At 49.3% G+C, this 20774-nt stretch overlaps 1 protein-coding gene across 6 annotated transcripts in view; it reads left to right on the top strand.

Moving 5' to 3' along the window:
- Window positions 1-10624, top strand: part of DAB2IP (DAB2 interacting protein) — a 242401-nt gene extending 231777 nt beyond the window's left edge. For 3 of the 6 annotated variants that reach the window (XM_056860258.1, XM_056860257.1, XM_056860262.1), the window contains 4 exons: window positions 1573-1725; window positions 5014-5216; window positions 5681-5768; window positions 7710-8288. In XM_056860258.1, coding sequence (XP_056716236.1) covers window positions 1573-1725; window positions 5014-5216; window positions 5681-5768; window positions 7710-7877 — 612 coding nt within the window. In that variant the 3' untranslated portion in view covers window positions 7878-8288. Of the gene's footprint in view, window positions 1-1572; window positions 1726-5013; window positions 5217-5680; window positions 5769-7709; window positions 8289-9893 lie in introns of those variants that run through there. The other 3 variants (XR_008933770.1, XM_056860259.1, XM_056860260.1) reach the window with 3 other exon arrangements.
- The last annotated feature ends 10150 nt before the right edge of the window (window positions 10625-20774 follow it).

Genomic DNA, 20774 nt, shown 5'->3' with positions numbered 1-20774 from the left:
CCAGCTTGACCATCCCATGCCATGCTGAATCAGTGCCATCTCATGGGCTCAGGCCTGCCCCAAACCGCTTTGTCTACTTTGGGTACCGTTGGAATTAGCTAACCGCCAAGCTTTTGAATGCTTCGCTTGCCGCTGTAAATCCCAGAGGACAGACTCAGAGCATGGGCAGGACAGGTCCTGGAAGGTCGGACCAGAACCAACGGGTTGAAATTAAATCAAAAGAGTTTCTGTCTAGACATTAGGAAGAATTTTCTAACAGAGTGGTTCCTCAGTGGAACAGGCTTCCTCGGGAGGTGGTAAACTCTCCTTCCCTGGAGGTTTTAAAGAAGAGATTAGATGGCCATCTGTCAGCAGTGATGATTCTATGACCTTAAGCAAATGATGAGAGGGAGGGCACTTTGGCCATCTTCTAGGCATGAGTAGGGGCAACTGGGGGTATGGGGGGCGGTACTTGTGAATTTCCTGCATTGTGCAGGGGGTTGGACTAGATGACCCTGGTGGTCCCTTCCAACTCTATGATTTAATGAGGAAGGAGGAGGCCTTGGTCAGCTGCTGGTGGCAACAGGAGGCATCTTTTGGGCCAAGGATGGAGGCTTGCCCTACCCACTTCCCCAGTAAAGGCTCCCCATTCACCTGTCCCCTGACTGGCATGTCCTCTTCCATGGTGAATATTTTTTAAAGTAGCAGTGCGCAAGCTATTGTGCTAACACGGACCCATTCCCTAGGTAAGCAGATTCTTCTGACACCCAGTTTGTTCCCCAGAGACAAGATATTTGGTTTTGTTTTATCGGGGACTTGAAAGTTATATGATTGAGTCTTGCTTGCAGCTCTCTGTGGTCTCAGATCAAACAGGCTTTGCGCTTTTTCTGTGCAGCTGCAAAGACCCAACAGTTTGACCAGAGATTGTGGAAGCACAAAAAAGGGGGTGGAGCACATACATCATGGGACACAACGGCAGTTGACTATCCTGTGACCTACTATATTCGTAGACTGTTGCTCATGGCACAATTGTATACTGCAAGCAAAAAACACCTTGCTTGCCATGAGGAAATATTTAATTAAGATTCCTATGAGCCTAAAGTACCCACCCAGCTGGGAGGTTGTCCATTGCATCTCTGAATGAGTCATTGCTGGGGGGGGGGCAGGGAACCAGCCCTGTCTATCTCTGCATTGTATTTGATTGGATTAGCCAGTCACAACAGATGCATAGCGGCAGCAGAATTTAACTATTGCCTGAGGAGCTATCCTATTGAATCTCTGAATGAGTTGCCGTTATTGCTTGCCTCCTTGAAAACAGGAGGCACATGCACACAACAGATGCAGAAACACATGGGTGGGCTCCTCTGCGCTCAGTTAGTTTTTACAGATTTACACTCTGAAAACAGACCATTTGGGGTGTAAAAGTGAAGTTGTGCCTCCTCTGTTAAAAAACTGGGATGGGTTAGGCCAAAACATGAGTGTTTGAGGCTCAAAGTCGTTCTTCGCTTCATGTCCATTTTGGTTTCCGCTTTCCTTTTCCCCCTTCCCCTCTCCCCCCTCCCCTTTTCGCTATGGTTATATGTTTCATTTTAGGCCCCTTCTCCTGTGAACCCCAATGCCCTGGACCGCACGGCCGCTTGGCTGTTGAATATGAACGTGCAGCTCTTGGAAGACGAGAGCAGCGACCCCGAGCCCAAGCGCAGGGATAAGGGCCGAACTAAAGACGAGCTCAGCCAAGGGGAAAAGGTAACAGCGGCCGGGACGCGATGGTCGCGTCTCGAAAGAGAGAGAGAGAGAGAGAGAGGCAGCCCCTGTGAAACGGCTGCCTTTCTGACCACTCGGGTCTCCTTTGCACCTCAGTCCCTGGAACCAGTGGGCCAGGAATCAGGCAGCACATGCGCCATGTGCATGCCTTTCCGTAAAAAACGGGATGGTTTGAATAGAACATAAGCCCCAGGGATGCAGCATTAGACAGGAGCACTTGGGATTGATTGGCCCCAGACTAGCACAGAGTGCTCCTGCGTAAGAGGACGAGAGGGGCCAGAGCTCGGGGAGGGAACAATGACTCAGTGGCTGGCGGAGCACGTGCTTTGCATGCCAAAGGTGCTTGGCAGAATCTCTTGTTAAAGGATCTTGGAGGTAGAATGTGTTTGGAAAGACTCCTTGGCCATTTTTGCAGGGTCAATTTTGATGCTCGCTCAAAGCTCTTTTTTGAAATGCGACTTTAAAAATGCCTTTGCATGGTCCCGACGCAAAAGGAGAAATTCCTTTCCCCCCACTTGCCTGCTCCTTTGTTCCTGTTTGCATAGCTATTAGCATATGCATAGCTAATGCGCCTCTGTTGTTTTGCATTGTTCCTTGAGGGAGATTCTTCGCAGCAAACACCAAAGGTCGCGTTAAATGGCCTCTTTAGTAATGTGAAGCAGGTAAGCACTGGCTTTGCAGTCACTTCCGGAAAGATGGTTCAGTGTGCAAAATTCAAAAAAATATGCAGTGCAATTCAGCCTGGAACACGCTGCTAATTACCATGCAAAAATGGCCTTTCTCTAGCTCAGATCCTGAGGAGCCATTGCCTGTCAGAGCAGACAATACAGAACTAGATGGGCCTTTTTGGACATTACACAGTGTCGAACCAAGGTTTTCCATGACAAGAGTATTCCATGAGGAACCCTAGTGGAGGACCTCGATTGGCCCATTTACCAAAGTACAAATCTGGTTGTTTACATTTTCAAGATGCACCTTTCAAACACCTTTGGAGTTCACCTAAAGGGGAAAAAATCTGAAGGGCAAGTGGTTCTCAGAGTGAAAGGAGTAGAATAGAAAACCACCCACTTTGGGGGAGAGGTCTACCCGCAACATCAGTTTTCATCACAGTTGGTGCTGCCAAAGGGGGATTTTCCCTGTTTTATTGAGCTGCCACCCAGTTTAATATTGGAAGCCAATCCATCAGTGCTCTTCTAACTGCTGCCCTCTGCTCCTCCTCAAGCATCACTCTGTGCGTGTTCAGTTTTATATCCCTTGTCACCAAAGGGGATCATAAACTCTGAATGAAGCATGTGTGACCACCACTGTACCTGCTTTCTTGGTGGCACTATCCTCCACCCCCATGCACTTGCCTTAATGTGTGGCTGGTGCATCATGCTTCTCCTCTGCATTTGCACGCTGGAGGCTCCACACCGCAGGCACCCCTTCCAAACAAACAAGCAAATGCAATGCATGGGTGCAGATTTGATCATTCAGCCCCATGTCTACAATCACGATGGCCCTCCTGGTCAGAGCTAGGCATTTCCACCTCTCACCCTGCGTGATGCTGTTCTCATTCTCTCAGTCACCAGCATGCAAAAGCTCCATTTGCTTAGGCCCTATTTCTGTGCTGTCTCTCTTCCAATGTAGAATCCAAGACAGCCTAAAAACAACTGCTAAAGCTGCTTCCACTCAGGAGTGGAAGGGAGAACAACCAAATGTGCATTACAAACACCTGGGCAAACAGGACGGACTTTGCCTGACAACGGGAGAAGGCACCAGGCGGGTCTCCTTTGGGAGGGAGTTCGATAAACAGGGTGTAACAGCACAGCCCTCTCCTGGTTGCCTCCTACCTGAAGGGGAAAGGCCCAGTGAAAGGCCTCAAAAAATGAGCTCAGTGCACTTCTTTACCTTGGCTGTCTCTCCCCACCACCTCCACACACCCTCTCTGAGGACATAAGCACTTTTCCAAACCTGTCCGTTACGCCAAAGCTCACTGTGGTGTTGACGCCCTGAGAAGGAGTGTGCTCTCCCCCATAACTCCCCCATTTGAAATGTTACTCCATCGCTCTTTCCTCCCTGCTCCACAGCCTCCTAGGTTTTGGGGAACTGAGTTGGGGGTGGGGACTTCCAAAATAAAGAGGGTCTTTCCCCACAACTCTGGTTTTGTCTTCAGAAGGAGGAAAAGGGACACCACTCCCCCATCCATGGTAACCCCAGACCTTCAGAATCTAGGTTGTGGACCCATCTGTGGTCACCCTGGAGTGCGACGCTTTTGAGAACCAGCTCATTTACATGGATATACATTGCTGTTTTGGCCAGATAGCCCTGGGGGCAGGGAGCATGTTACTTATTGTGAAGTTGTAATCAGTTTTAAAATATCCTTCCTGGCCTTGAAACGTACCATTTTGCAGACCACTCAGGGCAACAGATGTATTGCACAGCTGGGGCCAGAAACTGGCCAGTGGGTCCGACGGCTCTGGCTTGTTATGGCTTTTGCCAAGTCGTAACCCCACGGCTGTGTGCTCTCTGTTCTCCGCAGTGGCAGACATTAAAAAAAAATAGATCCATTTGGGTGGTTTTTTAAAAAAATCTAAATGTATTTTGTATTAGATCAGCCACCGCCACCCCGTCTCCTGCATTTGCAAAACAGGTTTAAAAATCTCTGCCCTTCCAAGGTGATTGTTGTGTATGGGACTGGCATAGCCCCACACCCTGGCAAGCCCTGCACGCTCTCCCTCTTTGCCACTTCACTGAACAGTAGGACAAGCCAGCCTACTCAGCAGTGTAAAATCAGGGGGGTTGGGGGGAAGCACCTTACACAGTCCACATTCCATTTCTCTTCCTTCCTGGTAACGTCTCATTTTACACAGTGCAAAGCACAACGCCGCTGTCCTGTGCATTCTCTGCTCCTGCTGCCAACAGACAGCTGTTGGCATGAGATCCTAAGATGCTTTACAGAATCAAATTCCACATTTATAGATTGTGCCCTTGGCATAAAAAACATCTGCACACCATGTATGCCCCTTCAGATGCCTTTCCCATTCTTGGGTCCAGCTTGCCTTCTCCCAAACTCCTGTCAACATTACTCCAGCTCTGCTAAAAGGTGTTCTCCACACGGCAGACTTGCAACCTTCCTCCCAAAGGGCCTCGACGGAGAGAAGGCTGGATGGAAAGGCAAAGGCTTTGAGCAGGCTGTTCAGGGTGGAGGGGAGGAGCTAGGCAGGGGAAGAAGGCAGCGAAGGGCGGGAAGAGGAGACCTTGGCCACTGAACATTTCCTGTCTCTTCAGTATCAGCAGGACGTGGTGGTCTTGCAAGACAAGCTGCGCATCTCCAGCAAGAAGCTGGAGGAATACGAAGCCCGCTTCAAATGCCAGGAGGAAACCACCCAGAAGCTGATGCTGGAATATCAGGCGAGGCTGGAGGAGAGCGAGGAGAGGCTGCGCCGGCAGCAGGAAGACAAGGAGATCCAGATGAAGGGGATCATCAGCAGGTAGGAGCAGAATCTGGATTGATGAGGGGATTCCTCCACCCAAGGGCTTCCAGTTAACACTTCAACTACCAACCCAAGAATCACTGCTTGAGTTTTCCAAGGCCAGCCCTCTTTCTAGACCTTTGGTCTCTGGATGGGTAAAGGACAGACTGTATAAAGGGAGACCTTGCAGCAGGGTCCATCGTCTGGGGAACGAGCCCAGTTCCCTGCCAGCTTCACAAACGAGATGGAAGGTGTGCAGACCACCAAAGTGAATGCTGAGTTGGTCACACGCTTTCTCCATTTGGCCAAGGTAGCCACATTGGTGTAGCCCTGTGAAGGACTTGTTTCACTTCTGCAATTCATTGCTTTGCACCCTTTGCCATAGACATGTTCTTGCCCAACCATGTAGCTAGAAACGGGGTACATGAGAAATCAGTCCAAAGCAGCAAAAACCTAACCTTAAACTTGGTTCCCGGCAACAGGCTGATGTCAGTGGAGGAGGAGTTGAAGAAAGACCACGCGGAAATGCAGGCAACCGTGGACTCCAAGCAGAAGATCATAGATGCACAGGTGGGTCCTTCGGGCTTGATGTCCGATATGATCATCCCACATAGGGGAGGGGCTGTGGCTCAGCGGTAGAGCATCTGCTTGGCATGCAGAAGGTCCCGGGTTCAATCCCTGGCATCTCCAGTAAAAGGGACCAGGCAAGTAGGTGATGTGAAAGACTTCTGCCTGAGTCCATGGAGAGCCGCTGCCAGTCTGAGTAGACAATACTGACCTCGATGGACCAAGGGTCTGATTCAGTATAAGGCAGTTTCATAGATTTGGGGTCAGCACTGCAGCCCCAAGAAGCATGACAGCTGCCCCAACCCTCTTGTTGCTTCCTCAAGGGTCTCCATCAGACAAACAAGAGTTGTCAGGTTCACCCCACCCACCCCTAGTCTGCCTGCTGCCTTTAGTGGCTGCCTGCGGTGACGCAGTAAGATGGGAAAGGTCTTTGCTGACTAGTTTGCTATGTTTCAGGCTGTCGGAGAGCCAAGAGGTGACAGCAGCTCTCCCCGCAGGAAACTGGGTAGGGAGAAGTGTGATCCAAGCCGCTCCAGGGATTTGCCGAGTTTCTAATTTCAAATGTGTGCCCCTCCCCGGTGACTCGGTGTCATTAGCGGGCAATCAGAGAATCTGCTGGCCTGTGCAAAGACACCGGTTGGCTGGCTCGTTAATTAGTCTCTGGGCACTATTCAGTATCGAAAATCAGACAAGTCACGGAGAGATCTTCATCAACCAAGCTGCAAAGCCATTTCGGGCCGAGGCAAAGGAGGGAGCTGTGCTGGGTACGGGCGGGGAAACGGGAGGGAGATGAATCTGCTTGATCCAGAGTCACAGAGGGCACGACCGTGGGCCAAAAAAGAGTTGGCTCTATTGCGGTCCACTGAGCCACGTAAAACTATCATCTTTTGAGGTGCCGGCCCTTTAATGATTTTTTTAATTGACATTGTCTTATCAGTCAGGACTGTAAGATGAGCCCCGCTGGATTGTCTCCAAGGGGCATCCTGTTTCCAGAACTGGCCAGCCAGGTGCCTCTTTGAAGAGCAACAAAAACAGAATTTGCTATTCAGGGCTCATACGGCCCCTCCTTGCATAGGCTGTATTTATCAATTGTGGCAAATAGCTGTTGAGAGAGAGTGTGTCATGGAGAAATCTTTATAAGATGAATGATTGCATGTATACATTTGTTCTTATACAAGATCAAATCTACAGTTGCATGTTACCATAAACCCCCCTGTGGGTGCTTATTAGCTATATTAAAGCAGGATAACTGGTAAAAGGGTACCCCTTCTGGATCACATCGGCGTCATGTTCCCTGTGATAGGAACAGCCCAGAATCCGAATAGCCTAGAGAATACACATGAAGCTGCCTTATACTGAATCAGACCCTTAGTCCATCAAAGTCAGTATTGTCTACTCAGACTGGCAGTGGCTCTCCAGGGTCTCAGGCAGGGGTCTTTCACATCACCTACTTGCCTAGTCCCTTTAACTGGAAATGTCGGGGATTGAACCTGGGACCTTCTGTATGCCAAGCAGAGGCTCTGCCGCTGAGCCAGAATAGAAACCAGGGTGCTCCCCCTCCCCACTTGGAGTCATCTGTCACATGGGTGCTCATTAGATATATTAAAGCAAGATAATGGGTAAAAGGGTACCCCTCCTGGATCACATCGGCTTCGTGTTCCCTGTGATAGGAACAGCCCAGAATCCGAATTGCCTGGAGAATAGAAACCGGGGTGCTCCCCCTCCCCACTTGGATTCATCTGTCACATGGGTGCTCATTAGATATATTAAAGCAAGATAATGGGTAAAAGGGTACCCCTCCTGGATCACATCGGCTTCGTGTTCCCTGTGATAGGAACAGCCCAGAATCCGAATTGCCTAGAGAACAGAAACCAGGGTGCTCCCCCCCCCCTTGGATTCACCCGTCACATTTTTATCCTGACCTTCTTTCCCTTCTTGCCGCAGGAGAAGCGCATAGCCTCACTGGATGCAGCCAATGCCCGGCTAATGAGTGCCCTCACGCAGCTGAAAGAGAGGTACAGCATGCAGACACGTAACGGGATCTCCCCCACAAACCCAACTAAATTGCAGATTACAGAGAACGGCGAATTCCGAAACAGCAGCAATTGCTAAGCGGCGGGAGTGGCTGCTGCAAGAGAAAAAGAGAGAGAGTCTGGCCCGAGAGAGCACGCAAGCAGCAGCAGCCGCCGCAGGCGGAGGGGTGAGCCATGTTCAGAGATGGTTGCTGCCCCACCTGGCCCTCCCCACGTTGAGGGGACAAAACTCCCCCGCAACCCTCTTCATCAAAGATGGTGCACATGACAGTCGAGACCTGCGCCCCCGTGCGTTCAAGGGACGGGAAGATCAAGCCGCGTGCCAGGGGATAAAACCACATGGCGGCGATCCAAAGTGTGGAAACAGAGTGCCCTTTTCCTACTCGAGCTGCCCAAAAGGACACAGCTGGGAATGCTGGAAGGGCCTTGTTGGTTCGTGAAGCCGTCCTAGAGGGAGGAGCTGGGCCAGGCCGTGGGACATGCTAGCACGAGCTCACGGGAAGCAGGAAGGCTGCGCTCAGTGGCCCGGGGGTGGAGATGTCGGTCGGGGAGCCCCCTGTGCTCCACCGCTGCGCTGGGCTCTTCTCTCTTGCTCGGTTCCACTTTCCAGGCTGTGCTGCCCACCGTCCCACAAAGCAGTTCTCGTTGGTATCTCTGCCTCGGGATTTGTTCCATCCCTTCATCAAAGTCCCTCCCCTTTCCATGGGCCGTCCCGTTCCCCACAGTGAACCTGCTCCTTCTCGTGGAACAGCCAGGGCATGCTTTGCTTGCAGAAGCGCCATGCATGTGACTCAGGCCGAGAGGGGGGCTTGCTAAAAGTTTCCCATTGAATCCCAGACACCTGTTTGAAAGGACTGCAGGGGTTAGGATAGGATCTCTCTGTGTCAGCGATCCTGGCGTGATGCTGACGCTTGGTCTAGATCGCCCAGGGCTAGATTGGCCAGTGCCCTGACATACGGTCAGGTGGCTTCAAGGAATGACCGAAGCTGGATTTAAATGAGAGGTTTGTTTTTTTGTGACCCTCTGAGTTTGGGGCATTCCCTGACACAGCAGCAATATGCAAGTAGAGAGCCTCCTTTGTTGCCAGACCTCTTCCCTTTCCGATATGCATGAGACTCAGTCTGCCAGAGTTGGATGACAGAGTAGTGTTTTGCACCTAGATGTTCTTAAATTTGCCTTCATCTGGGGAAGCCACCGGTCCATTTCTCTCCTTGATAAGGAAGCGACCGCTTTGATAAAAGGAAATTGAATGTTCAAGAGCATTCCGTACAGAGGAATTCTGTGCTGCAGCAGCCCCGACTCTGGCTGTGCGCCTGTGCAGTAAAGCACTTGGCCTCAGAATCGGTGCCCCTCTTGGCCCGGAGGCCTTCTCTAGCTTGGCTTTCTTGAGAAGACCTGAGTGACGCGGGGTTGCATTGGTTTAGTTCGTAGTTGAGATTTTGCCAGGTGGGATAAGGGAGGTTGCCGGGGAGCAGCTCACCTGTTTTCAAGGCGAGGAGGGTGTGGCCTCAGAAATAAGGTTGTAGCTTCCCTTTTTGCTAGGGGTCACAGCCCGACTTAACCCCCTTAGGAAGCAGCAGGCGAGACCTTTCAGGTCATGTCCAGATAGCAGCTTCCCAGAATGGGAATTGTGTGATTAAAGCACTAAAATATGAAACAGTATGCACAAAACAAAAAAATGGCAAAGGTGAGCATGGTTTTCTGTCCCAGAATTTATAGCAGATTCTCCTGTGCCAATGCTGCTTGTCCCCTGGTCTGCTCTTTAATTATTGAATCAGGGCCTCTAATGCCAAAAAAATACTCCTTTGCCTAGAAGCACCTTTAATCGTTGAGTCTGGGCCCGCACACGGAGCACTCTCAGCTGCCCCCCGGCACCACGTTCATGCCCCCTGGCCAAATTAACCTCCACTAACAATAGGGTCCTGCCTTCCTTTCCTATATCATGTGGCCCTCCTGATGGTTTATTAGCGGACAAGGGGGCACAAGGTGGGGTATCCGTGCCATCTACAGTATTGGCCCGCAGCAGGCAGAGGAGGAAAAAATCAGCTACCTGGAAGAACGAAGATTGGTAACTACTATCTCTTTTCTTTCACAGTATGCATTAGGAAAAAAAATTACCCAAAACCAAAGCAGGCCACTTTCTGGAGTACTGTCCTCTTTTAAGTGGGAGTGGGTGCTGCGTGGGAAGTTAACCACCGCGAAGGCCCGAAAGGGAATAACCGACAAGAACAGCAGCCTCCGAAAAGTGTCTCCCCTTATCAGAGTCGCTGGGCGGCCGTAAGCCAGGATTAGCCGCTCCTAACTGCTTGCTTGTGGCTTAGTGGAAAGGGGTCACCTTCACTCACGGCAGGGCCTTGCGCTACTAACCTCCAACCACCTCGTAGCTGGGGTTTTGCTTTCAGTCAGTCCTGATGAGCCCCCTCCCCTCCTCAGTGTCTTGTTTGTTACAAGGCCAGGGAAAGACGATGTGTAGGGGAGCTGCCCCTTCCACCCTGTAAGAGAACACAGTTGGCACTTTGGTGCGTAGAATCTGAAAGAAACAGGACATCTTTGAATTCTGTGTGGCTCCAGAAAAAGTTTCTAAGTTGCCTGGTGTTAAGCATGGGCCAGCACCAGCGTGCAGGCTAGTGCAAATTCTGCACCCAGACCCACAAATGTGGACTGTTACAAGAAAGGACATTTTTCCAAGGAGCTGTGGTCTCAATTAAAAAAAAACAAAAACCTGAAGCCCTCAAATCCGCACTGCTCTCCCACCCGGGACCGAATGTTCTCCTATTCTCAGACAATCATGTTACTTTGCTGCACCCAAATCTCTCCAAAATACAAAAAAAAAAAAAAAGAACTGATATTTTAAAACGGGCACCAGTGATTGTCAACATTAAGAGTACCCCTTCCTAATGCCACCCGCCCAGCTCCCCAAATACACCAGCTCATCTGTAGGACGGAGTATTTTAAATGCACAATGCCACGGAAGATTGTATCAAACAGACCGGGTAGTGGACGCAGTTCAGGCCCCCAAGCTGAAAGCCCAGGCCACCTAGGGCCCTGCACGGCGCTCCAAGGTATTTGGTACAGAGTTTTAATTGCGCAGGCGGCCGCCACAGCCAGACGCCCACTCCAAGGACCTCAGGCCAAAAGACTGCATAAATTTGTCAAGCGGTTGTTGTTCTTTGTCAAAGGCTGTGCCACTATTTCTAAAAATGTCAGGGAGGGGATTCTGGAAGGAGCATCCTTTGTGAGGGAGGGATCCTTGCACGACAGGGCCTCGCTTGTAGCCACTGCTATCAGCCTAGGGTTACATGGGTTTATTGTGGTGGGTGAGATGCCGTTGCGGAGAAGATCCGGCCGTGCGCGGGTTTGGGCTCCCCACCCTCTTAATTGCGCGTGCAAGCTGGGTGACCCAACGCAGCCCGTCACTTAAGTGCTCGGTAGCGGATTGGACATACCGATGTCCCGGGCTCCTCTGACTGCCTCCCTGCTCTTTGCTGCAATGTTCGGTGTCACTAGGGCTGAGCGGGGAAGAGTTTGCCAAAGCCAGTTTCGCCGCTTGACCTCTGCGGCCGCCGCCAAGCAACGTGGACCTTCAGCAGAGTCGCATCCAGCCACTGACAGTTTGCCATGGATCCCTGCACAATTCTTGGCCAGAGCTCTTTAAAAACTGATCCAAGTTCCATCCAACCTCTTAGGGCTTTAAAGGTCTGAAAGGTTTGTTTTTTCCCCCAAAAACCTGCTGCAATTGGGGGAGGGGGTTCCCCTTGTTTTGTTATTTGTACAGTTGTACGTGGGTGAGCGTGGCAGAGTGCAGTTCCCACTCGTCCCCTGACGTCGTCCCACCGGCCCAAGGGAGACGGGCCTGAAGCCAATAATCGGTCCCTTTACGCCACTGGTTCTTTCTCCGTTCTTGTGCTTTCTGCCGTAAGAACTTGTTATATAATATAACAGAAAAAATGTAATTAAAAAAATACACAGATCTTTCTGAATAGAAGTCGTACAGATTTTCTTTGGGGGGGGGGGCGGAAATAACTCCCAAGTGTATGATTGTAATGTACTAGTTTTGCCCAATTGATACAGTACAACATGAACTCGGTTTTGGTGCTGTCTGCTGTTTGGGACAGGATTTGTTACTAGCAGGCATGGGGGAAGGGGGATGGGGCAGCCAAAATATAAATCCAGACTAAAGTTCAAAGTTCCAGTGTGGCTACTGGGGAAAAGAGGCCAGTTCCTGGGTATGGCATCTCTGGTTCACTTTGGAATCCAAGAAATCCCAAGAAGTATTTGGGAGTCCTTGTTGTTCTGCAGCCTCCCCCCCCCCCCCACCCACAATTGTGGTGGCAGTATTCTAGCCAGGAAGGCACAGCCGAGACCTTGGCAACCTGCTAATGGACCGGTCTACCAGCAGTGCTTCCTGTGCATGAAGTGAACGTGTGACCTGCGCATGAGCCCTGCTTGGCTTGTCCTAGGTATTGTACAGGGCACTGTTTTCAATGGAAGCCAATGATCAAAACACTTTTGCCCCACTCCACCTAAGGAGACCTGTGCGTGAATCACTTGCTGTCAGGAACTACCGGCAGAAGTCAGATGCGCATCACAAGTGTGGCTGCGTGAGATGCATGGTGACACACTGGAACAGTTGGATGTGCCTAAATAGTTTTTTTTTAGCACCACAGCGTTGATTGAGATGTTGCTGTAGACCAGGCCAGACAGGACTGAGAGAGAGAGAGACCAAATATGCCCGTGCATACTTGAGCCAAAAATTAGGTAACGAACATCAAGACAGTGACTTTTTTTTAAAGAAGGGGTGCAGCAGAGACGTTCTCACTCTGATCCAAAGGTGGGCCAGTAGTGCTCTGATGTATACTTCTTTGATCATACTTGTGTGATCCATTACAAAAGGGGGGCAATCCCCAATTCTAAAAGGGATGGTGTATGGATCTCTCCCATCCACTGGAATGGTGGGAAGGCCCCAAAAACACAAGGGTGTGCGATTGGGGCCGGGACTTTCGGTTGTTGGGGCAGTAAGTCATCTTCTGTTTAGATCCAACTGCACGGTTGGTCTTTTCTGTTATTTGCCAAGATGCTCCAACCACTGGCTTTTGCTGAAATTCTGATTGGAGAGAAAACTGGTTCCAGGGCAGCAAGCAGCAAAATGTGAGCAGGCCTTACGTCGCCTAAAGAATTTCTCCTCCCTCCCTTTAAAAACAGCAACAATATGAGTTCTTTGTAGGGAAAAACTCATCACCTGTGAGCACGGTGTAGAAGGTGTTGTTTCCTGTCTCCCAAACCTCTCTAATCTTCACAAGTTTAGCCTGTTGGGAAGGTCCCTTCAGGTGCTATTGAAGATGTTTCCTGCTCGGGATGCTGCAGGTCGCCTGTACCACTAGGCACTTGGAAGGCCTGCTCCACACAGATGGATCCATTCTACTCAGTACATAAGCATTATCAGACTGGGAGGGCACTTCAAAGAAGGGGGGGCAGGAGTCCTTAGCAAAAAAAAAAAAACCCGTAGGAAAAAAGACACAGCTCCATACGTCAGGGCGGATGAACCTTCTGGCCCAAAACCAAGCCAAGATGAACGCAGCCTATTAATTCAGAAGGGCAATTTCCAGTGCCACCTAAGCAGGCTCGCCAAGGCCAAGAGAAGTTGTAAATGTTCCATGGTAAGGTGTTGTGCCTCCATGCGAGACTCCGATGTCTCTTTGTCAGATTTCCCCCCCCCCTTTGTCTGAGTCACTGTCTTAAGATATACCTCTCTCTTTCTCTCTATCTGTATATCTGCCTAGGCCAATATTTGTTCCTGGTAATGCAGTTAGAAAATGTTTTATACCCTCTTATAAAGGAAACAAAGCAAAAAATAATAATGATTTTTTGTAAGGATGTTTTTAAAAAAATTCTAAAGCTGAGCAGGAACAACTGCTGACAAGTCTCCTTCAGTCTCTTTTGAAAGAAGAAAAAATGTAATAATGTACAGAGAAAATAGTTGGTGTCGAGAGGGGGGGAAATTATGTGGCTGTGCAATTTATGTACATTTGCAATTAGAAAAAATATTAAAGATTTATTTAGCTATTTTAATCCAGCTCTCTCTTTGGGATATTTGTCCCCTCACTGGCTTCTAGCAGGTAGGTTAAGACAGCCTTTTGGTCCTTACTGGGCTGTAGATCCACTGAGTTGTTACGAAAGTTGGTGCTTGAGGGAAAATGCGTCTTCAACTTGGTCAGTTTTTTTTTTTATCCCATCGTTTTAGAGAGCTCTGGTGGGCACACATGGTCCCGCTCGCAAATGTCACATCATAACACCGTGAAGTGAGCCAACTTCATGAGAGCCTACAACTGGGCCAAGGCGCCCAGTGAGTTTCATGGCTGAGAGAGGATTTGAATTGGCTCCTCTCCAGCGTGGTGTAGTGATTAAGAGCGATGGTTTGGAGCGGTGGACTGATCTGGAGAACCAGGTTTGATTCCCCACTCCTCCACATGAGCGGCGGATACTAATCTGGTGAACCGGGTTGGTTTCCCCACTCTTACCCACAAAGCCAGCTGGGTGACCTTGGGCTAGTCGCAATTCTTTGCAAACACTTTCAGCCCCACCTACCTCACAGGGTGTCTGTTGTGGGGAGGGGGAGGTGATTGTAAGCCGGTTTGATTCTTCCTTAAGTGGGAAAGTCAGCATATAACACCCAACTCCTCTTCTTCTTCCTAGGCCAATCTTCTTAACGTCCACATTGTTCTGAAAATAAACACGTGATAAGGCAAAATTTTTCTTCTTGCCCCCATGAGTATAGAGCAGGGTACCCAACCTTGTTGAGCTTGCGGATACTTTGGGATTTTAAAATAGAGAGTGAGCACCACCACAAAATGCTTGCCATTGTGGGGCTGGGGGCATAGCTGATCACAAAACAGCAGGAAGCTCTAAGCTAAGTGGTTCTTTGATGGAAGCAGCTCTTTCTGAATGGGTATTCCACACATACAAAATGTGATGCCGCTTGAATTTTCTGAAGCAGTTCTTGTGCCAGTGAGGTAGAGGAAAACCAAGATCAGCTTTATTTTTGAGGAAGAAACTATTTGGGGGAGGAAGTGGGTACTATGACATACTCTGGCAGGCACCATGCTGGGGATCATTGTATGTGTGAGAGAGTATCTCTGTTGAGTTGCCAGCCTTCAGGTGGGGCCTGAGGACCTCCCAGAATTACAACTAATCCCCAGACTACACAGAATCAGTTCCCCTGAAGAAAATGGCTGCTTTGATGGTTAGATACCATAGCATTACATCCTGCTGAGGTCTCTGATGGCCTGGACTTTTTAACTGGAGATGCTGGGCATTGAACCGGGGACCTTCTGCACGCAAAGCAGATACTCTGCCATTGAGCCACAGCCTTTCCCCTGAGGCCTCCTAGAGGCCAGACTCAAGTCTGCTAAGTCTTCCCCAGCTACACTAGGTCTGTGTTTGAGGCAATGCAACATGGAATGTGGGAAGGGATTAACAAATCGCATCAACAAATTTCCAGTGCTTGTGGTCCAGTAAGCCAGGGAGATACAGCTTCCAAAGGCATCTCTCCATTATGTTTTGCACACAGATTATGGTGCTGCTGACAGCCCATAAAGCAATTCTGGGCCTCTTCTTCCTCCTTGCTCCTCCCAGCTGGAACTGGCTCTCCTGGTGATGGCGTTTGTCCTGCTGGCTAGTATGGTCTCTTATTCTCACAAGCAACCCAATGCATTGCTCCAAGGGATCACAGCTGGTGGCTTCACACACATTGGCCATTTCTGCTTGGCTTATCTGCCCAGAGTTCAATGCTGTTGGAACAGGGTGGTTTTTGTTGTTTCCTTGCTTCTCAGCATCATGCTGCATTCATGCATCTCCTGGAGTTTCCCTGGTTTTTCTCCACTCTTTCTCAAAGTGACTTTGCTGTGAAATTTTGGATAAGATCATAGTAAAGCCTGGGTGGCAGCTGGGTGGTTCAGAACATTTGGATTTGCCTGCACATTTGGCTGCTGTTTTCCTTGACCCTGTTCCTGCGGCAGCCATTTCCTTCCCCCAACACCTGGGGCCTTTAAAAAAAAATTTAATTTTTAAAAACCTGCCCTCAAATATAAAGTGTGTGTGTTTTAAGTGCCATGAAGTTGCTTTTGACTCATGGCGACCTTATGAATCAATGCCCTCCAAAACGTCCTATTGCTAACAGCCTTGCTCAGGACTTGCAAACTGAGGGCCGTGGCTTCCTTTATATAAATATAATAGCAATTACTATTTTAACAATATGTGTACCAGGTTCTCTGCAACTCTCATCTTCTGTGTTTATTTTTTTAAAAAGGTGGTCCCTAGACCCTTCCCCTAAGGGCAAAGGCCTTTGAAACAGAACAGGCTCGACACTTTATTAAATAAAAGCTATGAATTCACATAACCTGTTGCACATCTTACAGCAGTATAACAATATTCTAGTGCTGGGGTGGGTGTATTTTTTTTTAATTGCTAAAGCCTGAGTGGCTCAGGGGGGCAGGGAAGGTGGCAGCTCCCAGAGGACTGGGACCGGGGAGCCCATTGCCTGTGATTCATTTGCAGCTACACCAGAAACAGAGAAAACACACAAACCCCTACCCATGCGTAAACCACCGCACAGCCACCCTTGGGATGAATCCTCTCTCCTGTATGAAAGGCTGCTGAGAGGTCTAATAGTATCGACAGGGTAGACCGAGTTCTGTCCCACTTTAAACAGAGATCGTCCACCAGCACAACTAGAGCCACTTCAGTACCAACCTCAGGCCTGAAACCAGATTGCAACGTGTCAGTGGCAGCTGTGTCATTCAGGAAACCCTGGAAGTGTACTGTCACCACCACGCATGCTCTATCACCTGTGGCAGCCCCTCGTTTTACCCTAGGGTGGCCAGGTCCCTCTTCACCACCGGCGGAAGATTTTGGGGTGGAGCCTGAGGAGGGCGGGGTTTGGGGAGGGGCGGGACTTAAATGCCATAGAGTCCAATTGCCAAAGCAGCCATTTTTCTCCAGGTGATCTGATCTCTGTTGGCTGGAGATCAGTTGAATTAGCAGGAAATCTCCTGCTACTACCTGGCAGTTTTGGTAAATTCCTAGCGGAAAATATATATCAACACGCAGCCACTATCACCAATAAAGTCTTTATATTTCAATTCAACCAATCTTATGAAGTTACAAATTATACCACTGGTGAAATAGAGTCTACAATAATATTTCTACAACATAAACAAGAATTACAGACAGAAATGTATAATTCTTGTTTATGTTGTAGAAATATTATTGTAGACTCTATTTCACCAGTGGTATAATTTGTAACTTCATAAGATTGGTTGAATTGAAATATAAAGACGTTATTGGTGATAGTGGCTGCGTGTTGATATATATTTTCCGCTAGGAATTTACCAAATTTGTTGTTCAACACGCCCTTACCTGATGGTACTACCTGGCAGTTGGCAACCCTACCTACAAGCCTGACACTCCTCCCCACTTGCTTAGGGTTCCTGTAGGGAACATGCCCAACCATTTAATTCTCAAAAATGAAGACATTTGAGGGAGACCCACACACTACAGTGTCAGGAGTCAGCTGCACTCTTCTAATATTTTGTCTCCTACTTCCCTGCTGGGTTCAAGTTTTGCCTTTTGCCAAAAAGGTCACCATGTTGCTCGTGTACAATTATTCATTAAAGAAGGGGAGTGGGAGAAGCCTCCAATAATGTTTGCAGTGAACGTTCCATGGCCTTTTAAATATTAAAATGAAGGTTCCCTTTAAATAATGAAGACAGTCCAATTTATACATAAAGGCAACACATTAATATTTTATGCTGTAGAGAGAAGAGAAAGCAAACTCCGCGCAAAGCACGAGATGTCTTGAGGGAGGGGGAACTGGAAGGAAATGCAGCCCGTTTTTATTTTTTTTAAGGGCAACCCACCGAAACCTTATCCTTCTCTGAAGGAGATAGTAGATGAGACCCCAACCGTGGGCTCTGGCTGTTCTTCGTATACTTGACAATGCTAAGGGGTACAATATGGGAAGGGAGGATTGTATATAATATAGGCATCGTTTTGTGAATATTCTTAATGGAACCTGAGGGGGAGAGCCAAACGAGAACAGAAGCAGCCAAAGAGCAGAGCCATTTGTGAGTGAGGGAAATGGGTGACTCAGCCTCTGTTAAAAACTTCCTGGGAAGTCTGCAGAAAGTAGGCCAGTGTGCCACACAAGCACTGAAGAAACACAGAATTCAATACTAGCCAGAGCATTCAGCCTCCTTTAAAAAAAAAAACTCAGTTTGGTTTAGAAGGTTCTAGTCCTGGTGAGATCTCTCAGGACCCAGTAGACCTCAAGGGAGGTCTGTGCATAGCTCCTGAGTTCGATCCTGACATCAGTCGGTGTCAGGTAGCCGGTTCAAGGTTGACGCAGCCTTCCATTCTTCCGAGGTTGGTAAAATGAGCACCAAGCTTGCTGGGGGTAAAGTGTAGATGATTGGGGAAGGCAATGGCAAGCCACCCCATAAATGCCGCCTGCCTAGTAAACATTGTGATGTGATATCGCCCCATGGGCTTGCACTTTTACCTTTTTACTAAGGAGACATAAGGGGGCTGCCTGACACCCATGACCAGCAATTGGGAGTGGGACCTTCAGTGGCCTTTAACAGCCCTTGCCAAGGAACAAGCAAGCCCTGTCCATGCTAAATCAAGGGCCCCATTTACTTTGGGAACCTTTCCTCTTCTCTGTCCAGGCCCAGTAACACACCACTTGCCCCAGGCATTCCAAGGCTTGGCTTATTTTGCTCTCTGCAGCCTGTCTGGCACAACTCTCCCAGGAGCTAATTACATTGCCTTTAATGAGGCACAGGTGCTAATTCTTCCCAGTGTTTAATGAGCCTCTTCCAAGGTTGCCCTCCACTTTTTAAAAGGGAAGAAAACAAGGACAACTTGTTGGCAATGGAGGCAGGTTTGGAGTTTGGGTTCTGTGAGGATCCTGGCAAGTCAATCTTCCTCTGCCCTGCCCTGCCCGAAGCCCACTGACAGATGCCATTACCTCCCTAACTTTCCCTGCTACTAATAGTTGCAGGGAGGGCTAAGATGACCCGTAGGAATGGGTATGCAGCAGCTCCTCTGGCTGTTACAACATGACCAGGCAAGGATTGATTATCCTTGGAAAGTTGCAGGCAAGGCCACTTTGGGAAAACGTACAAACCAATGAAGCTGCCTAGCACAGAATCAGGCCACTAGTCCTTCAGGTATTTCCTACTCTGACTGGCAGTGGCTTTCCAGGTTCTGAAGCTGAGAACAGTCTTTCCCAGCACCTAAGTGGAAATACTGGGGGGGGGGGGGTTCAAGCCTTCTGCGTGCAAAACAGGTGTTGGGCCACTGAGCCAGAACTGCCTCCTGAACCCTGACTTCATGACGTTGACTCCTACTAAGCCCTTCCATTGGGCCATTGAGCTCACTATTTCTGACATCTCTCCAAGTTCTGCTGCCTGCATCCTAGGACCTCCACCATGCAAAAATACATGTGCTACCACTGTCACCCCCCACATAAAGTGCAGGCTCTTGCTGCCCTCCCATACCATGTCCAACACATTTTTAAAAACCCCTCCTTCCTTTCAGGGTTGCCACACCTGCTCCTCCTCCAAGTTATTCTCACAGCAGCCCTGAGTGGTAGGCTGGGTTGCCAACCTCCAGGTACTAGCTGGTGATTTCCTGGTATTACAACTCCTCTCCAGCCAACAGAGATCAGTTCACCTGGAGATAATGGCCGCTTTGGCAATAGGACTCTATGGCAATGAAGTCCCTCTCATCCCCAAACCCCGCCCTCCTCAGGCTCCACCCCAAAAACCTGCCGTTTTTGAAGAGGGAGCTGGCACTTAGTGGTAGGCAAGGCAGACAGAAAGAGTGCCCAGAGAGCTTTAACTGAGCAGGGGGTTTATACTAGAGTCTCCCCCATCCCAGTCTGACACCATGGGGGGAAATGGCAGAACCAGTGGTGGAGTAAGTGATTTTAGACTCTAGATTCTTCCTTCAGAGGGTATATGTTGAATGTGACACTACAGCCTACTTTGGAGGTGGGGGTTACTGAGCACAGAAGCCACCAACCCCCCTGGATTTGTGCCCCCAAAGCTCAGCCCTGACAGCACCGCTGGCCAAAATTCGAGGGCACAAGAAATTTTCAGAGCATTTTGCTCAACCTGAAGACAGAAAAAAAGGGAGGAAGGGGAGGGAGAGAAATGCCTCAGAAGGAAATCCAGGGCATCTCAATGACTGCTTGAAGGAAGGATTAAGGAGCGCCTTGATTTGAACAGAACCTCTTCCGAGGGCTCCGTTACAGTTTCATTAGAGCAAACCTTGGCATCTTGGCTGCAAACAGAACTGGAGCAGCTCTGAGCTTCTGACAGCTCTCCGGCAGCTGAGGCCTGGCTGCCGCCTGAGTCTCCCGGCACGCTTGTCACACGGACAGAAGTTGGGAGAAATTAAACTTGGAATTGCAAATCATTTTGACAGGGCCGCCATGCAGGAAAGAGGCTGTGGTGGGGGGGGGAGATGGAGAAGGGGGGGAGGGCGGAGGATCCAGAATGCGGCTCCAACTCCCAGATCCATCAGCATTAATAATGTTTTGCTAATTCAACCCATTTAGGATTTGTAACTGATTCCACAAGCGTGGAAGTCGAGTCCTTTGTGTTGTAGGCACGAAGGCTCAAGTGCTTCACCCCACCTGCGTACCTTTGTGCAAGGACACACGAGAAAAGGGAAATGGTGTCACAAAATTCTGTTGAGGAACAGCTCCCCCCCACACACACACGCACAAACTGCCAGGCTGTGGCACTGTCACAGGTGTGTCCTGCCTGCCTTCGATGGCTTCTGGGGACTCCTACCTTAGCACAATAGTGCTGCTCATGTAGGATTGCCAACCTCCAGATGATGGCTGGAGGTCTCCCGCTATTATACCTGATCTCCAGACGACAGAGATCAGTTCACCTGGAGAAGATGGCTG

The sequence above is a fragment of the Euleptes europaea genome, chromosome 14, assembly GCF_029931775.1.
Source record: "Euleptes europaea isolate rEulEur1 chromosome 14, rEulEur1.hap1, whole genome shotgun sequence".
NCBI lineage: Eukaryota > Metazoa > Chordata > Lepidosauria > Squamata > Sphaerodactylidae > Euleptes > Euleptes europaea.
The sequence above is the reverse complement of the archived record's forward strand: the minus strand, read 5'-3'. Positions and strand labels throughout refer to the sequence as shown.